General features: G+C 36.9%; 1 protein-coding gene across 1 annotated transcript; it reads right to left on the bottom strand.

The window, feature by feature from the left end:
• Nucleotides 1–5,280: 5,280 nt before the first annotated feature.
• LOC131927190 (uncharacterized) lies at nt 5,281–9,054 on the bottom strand. Its single transcript, XM_059282913.1, has 6 exons — nt 8,925–9,054; nt 7,390–7,516; nt 6,595–6,722; nt 6,210–6,375; nt 5,627–5,775; nt 5,281–5,442 (listed from the first exon to the last, which is right to left on the bottom strand). The coding sequence occupies exons 1-6, from the start codon at nt 8,968–8,970 to the stop codon at nt 5,384–5,386; spliced, it is 675 nt and encodes a 224-aa protein (XP_059138896.1). The 5' UTR covers nt 8,971–9,054; the 3' UTR covers nt 5,281–5,383.
• Nucleotides 9,055–13,292: the final 4,238 nt, after the last annotated feature.

Genomic DNA, 13,292 nt, shown 5'->3' with positions numbered 1-13,292 from the left:
AGCAGGAGTTAAATGGTGTAATGTCAGCATTTAGAGCGATTTACTTCGACCAAACATAATTGGTTTATTGGCAAATACAGCGGTCTAAGTGGCTTCGCTCGTCTGTGTGCAGGGGAAATGTCAGGATAATTTTTAAAAAGGGGTGGGTGCGGTGTCAATGGTAGGGTGGGTGGGTGGGGTTTTTGTTATTTTGTTGGAGGTGGAATCCAATTAATCACGTGGTGCTGCTATTTCATTATTTTTTAAATTATTTTTTTTTGTCGTGTATTTGTCGTAGTCCCCCCGCCTCCCCCCCCCCCCCCCCCCACCGTGATAGAAATAGAATTAATATAGAAAAAATATATACTTTTACCAGGACATAACCAGTCCAACCCTGCTTGAATCTACAAATCTCGTTAATTAAACCACACAAAGGCGCCTCATTAACCAAACCAACTCAACGACCCTATCAATCAACCGGAACTACTTACCACTTACTATTAATTGATATGATGAACCAATTATTTCCATAACAGAGATTACATAGTAACTAGCAAGTCATAGCTGAAATCATTTTTATCTGACAGCGTCCAGATGTCTGCCATTACTGCAGGTGATTCGCGAGGTATTCAACCCTGTCATCGTCCTGTACTGATGATTAAAACAGTTTCCCACACTTAGTGCATTGCAACATACCAGATCCAGGGCGAAGAACAACATCTGTGCCTCCTGATATTTACACTAGTAATTGTTTATTATAAAAAGTTAATTATGATAAAATATCAAATCAAATCATGTGATAGATATTAACATAATCTGAAGCCAAAAAAAATGTTTACACAATATCTAATTAAGCAAATTAGTTGTCTTTTCTTATTTTCAGTGCATTTAAAAGCTTCTTTCTATAACGTTTTTTTTCTTTTTAATTTTGGTTCTATTTTCTTATTTTTAGTAATTCCTAATTTATGAAGTCTACTCGACTAAAAATATGTCCTTTAAATCCTAATCAGTAGCTCGCGATAGCTAAAAACGATTATCTGCCCGGGAAAAAGCAACCGTCCGTGACCATATTTTACAGACAGCAAGTTCTTGTTACCTCCCCATACTTTAAATCGTTTAAAACTTTACTATCTTCCCCTAATAGCCCTAACTAGATCGACCTGCTCTACGATTGTAAACATTCTCGTGAACCAAGGCTCATCAGACTGATCGCGTCTTGCTAGTTATAATATAACTTATATCCCCTTCTGTTATCATAATATATAACCCCTTAATGCCTGAATTATGTTCCAAGCGTGTAAAAAATTATTTGTGCTGATTTTCTCTCATCATACTGACACTGAATTTGAGGTATATAGTTGTTTTTGAATTTTGACTTATTTTTGATGAAAATTACGGTATGTCGCGAAAACGCGACATCAGGCACTTATGGACCAAACAGTAATTTAATTTTTTTTAGTCCGGGTCATTTTACTATTTTAACTGTCACACGTTTCTCTAAATATCCATGCACAAACAATAAAATATCACAAACTGAACATACGGACATGCAAGGAGATGTAGAATCACTTGCAAAACTCATAAAAACTATACTTTATTAGCTCAGGCATAGAGTTACATAACTCTGCTGCACCTGCTCACTGACTAACTCTTATGAATAGGTATTTTGATGTCTTGCTGTCGTAATTCTACTACACTACAGTAATACACTACATATGGAAGGACTTCCTTCAATGTGTAGAGCCTTAGTTGTCCCCGGTTACGTAATTTTCGTGAACTCTTATTCAAGGTCAACTAATAAAGACGCATATTTCTCATTTGACCTATATTTGCTATACACACAAAGCACGTGAACAAATACTGTCCTAAATGACAGTGTTCAGCCATTGTATATTCGTCCATGCTCAATGCAGCTGCTGTGGGTACTTAGTGTTACTGCTGTGGGTACTCAGTGCCACCGGTGTGGGTACTCACTGCTATTGTTGATGGTACCCTATGTTTCCAATTCGTGCTACGGCTATTGTTCTCGACTGATTCTGATATTGATTACCAATGACAGTGCTGTAGCTACATATTGCCACTGCTTTAGGTACTCAGTGCTAAAACAGTGGGTACTGAGTGTTGAAGCCATGTGTACTGAGTGCTGAGGCTGTGGGTACTCACTGTTGAAGCTGTGGGTACTCAGTGTTACTTCAGTCGGTTCTTGGTATCACTTCTGTGGGTACTCAGCGCTGGAGCTGTTGGTAATCGATAACGTTGATATAGGTACTCAGCCTTAGCAGTGGGTACTCAGTAGCACTGCTGTGAGTGCTTATTGCTCAAACTGTGGTTGCTCAGTGTCACTGATGTTGGTACTCAGTGCTTAAGATGTGGGTACTCAATAACACTGCTGTAGGTACTAAATGCCAGTATAATGCCACTAATGTGGTTATTCAATAGCACTGCAAAGGGTATGTGTGTCAGCACTCAACCTTACTGTATTTATTACGAGGTGTAGGTCTATGCTCAATGTAATTATTGTCAAGGTCACTGTGAAGACCTTTATTTGGTGGTATCTAGGATAGTGGTCCACCACCTCACTTCCTGTTGTCTATTTTGTTTTTTATGTTCTCCTAATATTATGCAATACTATTTCAAAGCTAAATAAGTTATATTGTAACCAGCAGCATGATCACATTATTCAAGCATCGCTCTCTCTCCATATGCCAATGTCAATGAAACAGGTGAACTCTACTTCACCTACCACATGGACCGTAACGTTCTAAAGTGCACTTTTATATATAGGCGAAGACTGTATTGTAAATCCTTAACTTATTTGTAATCATACTTGAATGAATGACAGCTTGGCGATGCATCGTATTTTGTTATACCTGCTTGGCACCCAAGTTCAATTTGATGTCTTATTGCCGGATGTCGCGAAAACGCGACAAACCGTAATTAGCAGATAACTTCCAAAATTATTCTCTTGTGTGATTTATATTGTTTATATACATAAAAGAATGAATAATAAAGCTATTAGTATTTTTTGTAGCAAAAACGGATCACCTATTTAGTAATAATAATCAATGTAAGTAGGCTGAATTCACGAAGTCAAAAAAATTACGATGCGCGTGAGTCAAGAGAGTGTGACGTCATAAATTTCGACTTGACAACATGACCGCTGGTACCGATACAACCGTCTGGATGTAACCAATACACAACGACCGGCAGCAATAGGATAAATGTACATATGCGCAAATGCTATGCGCTAAATCGGTATGTCGCGAAAACGCGACTGTCGGCGTTAAGGGGGTCCTAATCAGTAGCTCGCGATAGCTAAAAACGATTATCTGCCCGGGAAAAAGCAACCGTCCGTGACCATATTTTACAGACAGCAAGTTCTTGTTACCTCCCCATACTTTAAATCGTTTAAAACTTTACTATCTTCCCCTAATAGCCCTAACTAGATCGACCTGCTCTACGATTGTAAACATTCTCGTGAACCAAGGCTCATCAGACTGATCGCGTCTTGCTAGTTATAATATAACTTATATCCCCTTCTGTTATCATAATATATAATATCTAATATATAAAGTTCAATTCTGTATGTTTGTAAAATGTTTGTCGTTGATTACAAAGGAAAAAGAAAAAAACAAAAAAAAAACAAAAAAAAAACGATACTTTCATGGAGTCAAGTGTTAGATTTTTAAAGTGCTCATGGTCTAAATTTATGAGTTAAAAATTAATATTTGAAGTCTTTAAAAACAATTTTCATTTTACATACTTAAAATAATAATTTTCAATTATAAACATTACACAAAATTAAAATAAAAAGTGTATCAACGTTTAAAAATGTCTAATTGTGTCTGAAATGTATTTGCATTTAGTCCTTTAGTGCTCATTACGTCCCTTGATTTAAAAAACACAGTTACTTCCCTTTAAAAAACATCGGGTGGAACAGAATTTACTTTTATTACTTTGTTTTGGTTTTGGGAAAAAAATAATTACATAATTAGCGCGGATTGATCAAGTGCAATGTTGAAGGTATTTTTAATACTGCCTTTTATTTATTCAATACACTGAACTTACTGTTTACTAATTTTTTTTTAAATCAATAACAGTTAATAAGCCAGGTCCTACATGTTCTATATGTTTATTTCTTTCCGTTTACGGATAAGCTTGGAGTATTATAATTGTTCATTAAATTGAAACAGGCGCGTCCGCCGGCGCCCCACCAGGGTTCAGTTTGACGCCCTGGGCTATCCTGTTAGCGCTATGGTGCATAATTTCGCTTTAAACAGTGCGATAGAGTATGGATAAGATAGGTTACTATAGTCTTTAAGTGAATCGAATCCGGGAGTCCTCAGGCGCCCAGATCGGATGCTATTTGGGGCCCAGGGCATTCCCGTGTTCGGTTTGGCAAAATACTATAAATAACTTGGGGTATTATAGTCGTTTATTAAGCTGAAACAGGCGATTCAATAGGGTGCGCAATGGTTTTTAGTCATGCAAATCTAGTGTAAATAAAACATGTAAAGTACTAAAACAAATTCATAAAAAACATTTTAATAACAAGCTTTTATATAATAATGCACTAAAAAGTAATTATACACTACTATTTAAATTACTATAAAGAAAAGCGTGGATCTCTTTCTAAATATTAGTACAGGTATCCAATAGATGCTAAAGTGGCCCACGCTTTTCTTTATAGTAATTTAAATAGTAGTGTGTATTTTATTTTCTACTTGTTTGTACATTTTATTACACAAAATTTTGTCATTAAAAAGTTTTTCATGAAAAAAAAATTGTTATTAGTTCGGTTTTCTAAGGAGCATAGGTGTATGCAACAATTTGTCAACTCGCTTGATTTTTTATGAAAATCGAACCTTAATAATCCAGCCTCCTTATATCTATTTCAAACGGTTTGCTTCATTAATTTTTTGTCTCCTTCTCTTGTAAACATTCGGCGTGAACCACACCAGACTGGAGAACGAGGAAGGGGGCGGGAGGAGAGTAAGATAGTTGGCTTGCGTCGTGGTGTCCACGAAGTTAATTATATATATACGAGCCGACCCGCGGCGTAAAGCCGCTATTTAGTTGTTTTATTTTCTACTTTTCGGTAATTCATAATTTGTGAATTCGACAGTACCAATGCTGCCACTGAAAATGTTTGCTTTAAAACACTATCAGATGGTTGTTAAGGACGATACCCCCCTCCTTTCCCCCAGGTGTAATCAGGTGTATTTAATAGTGTGAAAAGTAATGTGGTGTATATATGTAAGCTTTCTATTTGCAACTTATAAAACTCACGCAAATAACGAGTTTCATACCAATTTCATTTTTAATGAAAACATATTTTTAATGACCAGACAAATATAAGAGATGTTTTAACAGAATAACTTGAGAACGGTGCCGGATCAAATGTTCAACGCCTTAGTTTGGCTGCCTTAGCCAGTAGTGGGACAATGGTCTCAATGCTTCGACCTGGTGGACATAATGAGCAATTGTAGTTAATTTTTTAAAATGTATATTAAGCTAAATTTAACAGCAAATATATACAAATACTTTAAAATCTATAAATGTGTTATTTTGTTTTTAATGTTAATTTATCTTTACAAACATCACAAAACAAACACGTTCTAAATTTGTTAGTTCTGACAAAACTCACGAGCATTCCTGGCCTGGTTGCCACAACCCAGCTGTTCAAATGAAGGTCCAGTCGCCACATTCCACAAGCGGCTGAGGAAACCTCCAACACTGCTGCCACAGCTTTCGGTAGCTTTGTTGATCACACAAACGGACAACTGATCCACCAATCTAAGGAATAATAAATAACCAATGAGGAATGCCGCAATGACTTTCTACAATATTTACACAATACTTTAGTAAAGATTCAATAGTAGGTTGAGGGACGGCGTGTTCAGGTTGGAGTGTGCATGTTTGCCAATTCCAAAACCATAAGCTCTAGTCCCAGGATGTTTAGACTATTTAGTTCGGAACTATTGAGAGAACGCTATAAAATCATTCAACTGCTGCCTTGCAGTTTTTTCTAGGATGGACAGAAATAGAAGCACGCTTATGTCTTTTGACTCGTAATGCACAATAGTGTTGCAGAAAATCACCGTCAATATTAAAGTTTACAACTAAAAAGAATTTTATTTTAATGAAATTGATTGGATTTTATCTTGTTTGTTTTTGTGTTTAGCTTCTTCACTAAGTTAAACTTTTTTTTCTCAAATTCATAAACTTACGGGCAAAAGTTGACGGCCGAAGCATCTTGACCAGACAACATGGCAGAGATGAAGGCAAACTGCAGTTCGTTTTGGAAGCTCATCATACAGCCTTCGACAGACTGTTGGACTTCTACCATCTTCAGTTCATTCTTGGCGCACTCAGAGTCAGCCAAGGCAGAAATATCTGAATTTTGAACAACCAATAATATATTTTTAGTATAGTTTTTCATTTGACAATGTATATAGTTATGAATTTTAGAATCTTTAAACGATCTAGAATTTAGCAAGGTTGAAATTAAAATGAAGTCAATAAGTTTAATTTTACAGTACTAAAGTATCCGAATCAAATATACTGCTATTTTTGAAAAGCTTAAACTCGACAAGGTTCATGTACACGAATTACCGTCTTTGGTTTCATCTGAACACAAGAAATTAGCCACGTTGACCTGACCCCTCAAGTTATTCTTAAGCTCTGAGTTGTCGCAGTCGTCCTCAGCTCCATTGTAGCAGGAGCTGAAGGCTGTGGCTTTTCTGGAAAGTTAAATATTAATTTGTATTTATACATCTGTTTTTAAATTTATTTCTAATTATTTTAAAATATTCGAAATATTTGAGACAATTTTCTAGAAAAACCTATAATTAGTAAAGTTAGCCAAGCTTAACCGTCGGCTAGCTGTAACTGAGATCTAGATTGCACACTATTTCACTATTTTCAGTGCGCAACATTTATTACAATACATACATTTGTATTTTCTTTCTAGGCCAGTTGCTAATATTGCCAGTAAATATTCACTGCCCGATACAACATTTCCAACAAACATCAGTTGCAGGGTAGAGTAAACTGCCACATCCTGACTAGTAGAATGTTGTATCCTTTGTTTAAATTCATATCAATACCTTATATGACATATAGTCAACGGTACTAACTTGAGACTAATATGTAATTGGCTCTAAAAGTGGCTGAGACAGGCGGTAAACATTCATACGCCGATATCACATTAACATATGTGTCATAGATCAATGGAGGAGATTCGTTTTTTTATTTTACAAAAATCTGACACCGTTTTATTTTATTTGGTTACCCAGAAAAATATGTTTTGCTCATGACACATAATGATTTTTTAAGATAAAATTAAAAAAAAACGCAGCAATAGCAATATTTCATGACATGGAGAGGTGTGTGAGAAAGGCCACTTACTGGCAAAACTGTTCGTAGGCTGCTTCATCACTGAGATTGTCGACATTATCTGGTCCAACACTTTCTATAGGACTGGAACACGCCAGGACACTGTCACAGCCGCCACTTCGTTTGATGTGGCTGCATTCTGGAACACAATAGAGGGGGTAGATCAAATACATACCAGTTGAGCACAACAGTGTTTATATTTTATCAACGAAATAGTGGGGTACGTTTTATCTCTTGGCATTTCAGAAACGCGCCAAGGGAAACTTAAACTTAGTTCTTTAATTTGTTTACTCATCTTGTTTGCTTAAAAATAAAAACAATATGACATTCTCAAAACAATATGGCAGTTGTGCTTTAAAGATCATCTAAACCTTACACGATTGTCTTTAAGATGTGTAAGTCTATGAGTTTTGTGTCTGATCTTTGACAGCATGTTTTACCCCGGTTTTTGTCTGTTTGTTCGGTGCGTTTGAATGAAAATAATAATGAGCAATAATGTAATCTGAAGAATGAAAGTAATCAAGCGCGACAAACTGAATCATTAAATCTGAAAAAATACAAAGTATTATAATTGTTTCAAAACAATTAATAACATTAAATCATGCAAGCCCTGTGCTGAGTAAAAATAAAAAGACATCGCACTGCTAAACTTCTTATGTTTCTCTAAGCATCGTCACAAATAATGCAATAAATAAGAACCCAGACCCCAAAAAGTGACTTCTCCAACCTCAAATGTCCACGCACTTTTTAAAAAAGTCCAGCTTAAAATAAAGTAGGAAATGCTATTCTTATTTATCAAAACGTGATTTCAAAACCGCAAATATAAACATTCGATTGTAAAGAAAAATAGAAAAATAAATAAATCCGACATTTGCTTTGAACAGGATGAATGTCATGCTCTCCACTCAGTTAATAAGGCTGCTCAACCTAAGTCCACGTCAACTTCCGGATAGCGGAAATATTATATTCAACAGTAGTCGGAACTGACTGCTAAGTTTACTATCCTTAGTGTCGAATTTTTTACCGTTGCTTTTCAATAAGTCTAAAACACTTAAAATAAAAGTATCATCTGATTAAAATTCGTTCAATTTTAGTGGATTGTGTGCAACAGATCTTGGAAAATGACTAGACGCAAATTTAAGTAGAAGTCAAATACACAACGTACAGAATGCAATGTATTGATTCCAATTATGAAATTACAAACTTACATATTACAAATATATCGCTTCTAGCTTTTGAAACAAAAACTGACTTTAATGGAGTTTGATTTAAGCTTGTATAATTAGATATTCTGTAAAATCTCGCAAAATTACAGCTCATTATTACAGATACTAGTTATGATTTACTACTTTCTATGTCAATTATACTTCCCTTAGCACTTCTTAAGAGTCAAGAGACACATTTAAAAGGATTAAAACATTCTTGCGAAATTTACAGCGTTTTTCAATTATATTTTTTAACTTAACAAGCTTCAACTTAAAAAACTAACGTGAATGTCATTACAGCAAGAAAACATTTAAACCAAAAGTTTTTCTCATGCTACTGACCTGCAGCGATGTAACAAAGAGATAAAACCAAAACGAGTTTGAACATTTTGGAACTGTGAAACAACGTAATCTGGCTAGTTGGCAAAACACTTGTTGTACCTTTCTATTGTGATGGCCCAGCTTATATAGGACTACAGCAGGCGTTAAATGGTGTAATGTCAGCATTTAGAGCGATTTTCAGTGACCCAACAAAATTGGTTTATTGGCTAATACAGCGGTTAGAGTGGCTTCGCTTTTTTCGGTGCAGGGGAAAGGTCAGGACAATTTTTAAAAAGGGGTGGGTGCAGTGTTGGGGCGGGGGGGGGGGGTGTGTATTATTTTGTTGGAGGTGGAATCCAATTAATCACGTTATACTGTTATATCTTCATTTTATTCTTATTTATTTAAAAAAAATTATAGATGTATTAACACTGAATGTCGTGTATTTGTCAAACTTAGATAACAAAGAAAATTTAGTAAAGAGGATCAATGTATTTAACACATGGGCTTAATCCATGACATCATGACATACTAAAAATATCTATACAATGATAATAAACATTAAATGGTTCCAGATTTAAAAAATTTACCATCACAACTTTACGCAAACACGAAAGAGTGGTGATATTTTTCAAAACATTTTTTTTTACCTCAGATTATGCTAATATCTATCACTTGCTTTGATTTGATATTTTATCATAATTAACTTTTTATAATAAACAATTACTAGTGTAAATATCAGTAGGCACAGATGTTGTTCTTCGCCCTGGATCTGGTATGTTGCAATGCACTAAGTGTGGGAAACTGTTTTAATCATCAGTGCAGGATGATGACAGGGTTGAATACCTTGCGAATCACCTGCAGTAATGGCAGACATCTGGACGCTGTCAGATAAAAATTATTTCAGCTATGACTTGCTAGTTACTATGTAATCTCTGTTGATTGAAAGGGTCTTTGAGTTGGTTTGGCTAATGAATCTTCGTGTGGTTTAATTAACGAGATTTGTAGATTTAAGTAGGGTTGGACTGGTTAGGTCCAAGTGGCCTGGGAAATTTTTTAAACAGCGGCCTCTTCCAAAACGTAATTTTCGTTGTGCAATTTTTTTTCAATCAATGCCTATGGGTCGCTGTGGCTTTCGTAGTACGGGCCACTTTACAAATTGTAACATACAATTATAGCAAAAATGATAATACAGTATCGATCCTAGTGGACCAACTTTTTGTCCTCCGGCCAACCAGTATTTTTGTCCTGTCACCCCTCCATGATTTTTGTCCTGTCGACCAACCAGTATTTCTGTCCTGTCACCCCTCCATGATTTTTGTCCTGTCGACCAACCAGTATTTTTGTCCTGTCACCCCTCCATGATTTTTGTCCTGTCGACCAACCAGTATTTTTGTCCTGTCACCCCTCCATGATTTTTGTCCTGTCGACCAACCAGTATTTTTGTCCTGTCACCCCTCCATGATTTTTGTCCTGTCGACCAACCAGTATTTTTGTCCTGTCACCCCTCCATGATTTTCGTCCTCCGGCCAACCAGTATTTCTGTCCTGTCACCCCTCCATGATTTTTGTCATATCAGTCCCCCGGGATTTTTACCAGTGTTCCGTCGGCCAACTGTTTTTTCAGACATTTTTCTCCTGGGGGGGGGGGGGTGTTATTGGTCAAAGTATATATTTTCTATATAAGTTCTATTTCTGTCGGGAGGGGGCGGTAGACATTCTTCGGCCACCCCCCACCCCCCCCCACCCCAAGTGATGCCTGGGAGAAACTCTGGGCCCAGTCCACCCCTTTATTCAAGCTATCAGTCACGTTATGATAAAAAAAAACAATCATATTTATGTTGAGGTTTGAAATAACGAATACTGTTTTGGGAGTTGGGGGGGGGGGGCGGGGAATAATACATTAAAAATTTATCTTCCCCCCCCCCCTCTCGCCACTAAATAACACTGCACTTGTATGTTATTACTATCATAAGATCCACCGGCCAAAACCGGTTGTAAAAGATGGTAATGACTTGTGAAAATGTCACCAATGGCGGACTGCCCTTGTTGTTATCTAGGTCAAATAGAATCTCAGTCACAGTGGCGCTGCTTCCATATTTGCTGACATGTTTTCACGTCGGAAAGGCCGGCTAGAGCTAAGATAGAAGGATACTAGAATAAAGCAAATTTAAAATCCATTGGAATAACAAACTTGTAGTAAAGTTACCCTTTTAGACCTAGCGTGTGACAGATGAAGTAGAGTTCACCTGTTTCTTTGAATTCGGCGTATGTGTTCAGCACTATGCACAGGCGCTATTACTTTCCCTAACGTGAGTCAGGTATCCATCAGAGCTGGGTGGACTCATAGAGACCTACTGACTTGCGCCCGGGATCCGAAATGGAAACTTTCGGGTTAGCACTCGTGCGCTCTACCGCCTGACCACGCCGTCACATTAACAAGCTTTTACATGCAATTTTAATGAGAACATTCAACAAACTAAACATTCCACGCTATGACCATCGCTACACATTTAATATGGCGGCTTTGGAATGAAGATGGTACTTTATTTTTTGTAGAGGGGTGTGGCATCCACGGATAGACTGACCCAGGCAGCTAATATCCTATCTATGCCCCCACCAGAGGCGTAGGGACCCCTCCCGGCGCCCGGGGACAAACTTTCAATTTCGTTCCCCCCCCCCTATATTTTTTTATGTTTATAATTCAAAACTGCAGCTAACATGAGCTTTTAATTTTTTAACCCATTTTTTAAACCCTAGGGTCGGCGCCCGGGGACATATGTACCGCCCCCCCCCCCACCACCCCTTCGCTACGCCTCTGGCCTACATCCCAAACTGATACCTTGAAAACACTGTATTTACCCCCACAGTACGATCTGTCATAAAATGACCAGAAAGTGGCAAAACTAAAACAATCAACTTTAGATAACCTTACACGTCCAATTTCATTGTCAATGTTATCAAAAAGCAAAGCAACAATACTTAATTTTATCTTCTCAAAGCTACTAGAATAGGCTCAATAATAATATGCTTAAAGCTGTGATTTATGTATGCTTAATATAAGTGTAATAAACGAGAAAAAATACTTGTTTGTTTACTAAGATTTATTAAAAAGGGGCCAAGTATATGGACAGCTGCAACTGAGTTAAATATAGTTTTTTACACTGGCAAGTCAGACACGTGACTGGCAGGTGCATGGTGGGATGTCGAACTGCAAACACCCAGCCATCCACGTGACTACGCTCTGAGTCATTGCCACGTGACACAATCTGCCTAAATAATAACACGACGAGCGGTACTTTGGATCGCTGCAGACCGACATTAATTACTCAGGCTTAATTACACTGACATATTGCCTGTATCATACCTCAACTTTAAAAATGCAAAATATATTTTTTTTTCATGGCTCATCTGAATTTCCGTACTTTTTTTTTCTCAATTTTTCACATAATTATAAATGACAACCGTTGGCTGGCCGTGACCTTACCGCTTACAGAGCTAATGACAAAATAGCTAGAAAATTGGCCGCCGTGTGCAAATGTTGAAATAAATTGCTTCACATTGCGCTGATGCATACTAAAAGAATCGCAGCCCCAATCAACATTTTACTTCGTGCTTTTTTCCGACTGATAAATTTTAAAAATTGGTATTCTGTAGGGCGGAGTGGTCTAGTGCTAGAGCTGATGCATATTAAAAGAATCGCTGCCTCAATCAACATTTTATTTCGAGCATTTTTTCCGACTGATAATTTTAAAAAATTGGTATTCTGTAGGGCGGAGTGGTCTAGTGCTAGAGCTGATGCATACTAAAAGAATCGCAGCCTCAATCAACATTTTACTTCGTGCTTTTTTTCCAACTGATAAATTTTAAAAATTGGTTTTTCTGTATGGCGGAGTGGTCTAGTGCTAGAGCACACAACTACCAACAGTATTGGACTCGATTCTGTGAGTCCACACGTTACCAGTTGTCTAACTTGGCCCTACGTTCCATTACAATTATGTTTTAGAATAATCAACATTACAAGTTGTTGATTATTCTAAAACATAATTCAAAAGAGAAAATGTTTCACCTTTCTTTTGAAGACTGACATTTTCTTCTGTTACTGGTCGCTTAAAATGGTAGAATGTGGTAACAGGATTTAAGTCAGCGGTTCCCATTAAAAAATTTCCGTTCTTCGAAAACCAAAAATATCTCGGCGCCACTTTAAAAAGAAAATAAATGTACGTATTCCCGTCACCTCTTATCGTATAAAATACGAGCTGACCCGCGCCGTAAGCATACGCGGCTATTTAGTTGTTTTACTTTCTACTTTTCAGTAATTCATAATTTGCTAATTCAACACTACCAATGCTGCGACTGAAAATATTTTGCTTTAAAACACTATCAGTAG

The sequence above is a fragment of the Physella acuta genome, unplaced genomic scaffold, assembly GCF_028476545.2.
Source record: "Physella acuta isolate Inbredline_101_S28 unplaced genomic scaffold, ASM2847654v3 ptg001380l, whole genome shotgun sequence".
Taxonomy (NCBI): Eukaryota; Metazoa; Mollusca; class Gastropoda; family Physidae; genus Physella; species Physella acuta.
The sequence above is the reverse complement of the archived record's forward strand: the minus strand, read 5'-3'. Positions and strand labels throughout refer to the sequence as shown.

Excerpts from the sequence above, each read along its gene's own strand:
- LOC131927190 (XM_059282913.1), bottom strand. The coding sequence starts at position 8,970 with ATGTTCAAACTCGTTTTGGTTTTATCTCTTTGTTACATCGCTGCAG. Across the intron at positions 6,723-7,389 it reads GCCTACGAACAGTTTTGCCA|AAAAGCCACAGCCTTCAGCT; the intron begins GTAAGTGGCCTT and ends TTAACTTTCCAG. Across the intron at positions 5,776-6,209 it reads TCGGCCGTCAACTTTTGCCC|ATTGGTGGATCAGTTGTCCG; the intron begins GTAAGTTTATGA and ends ATTATTCCTTAG.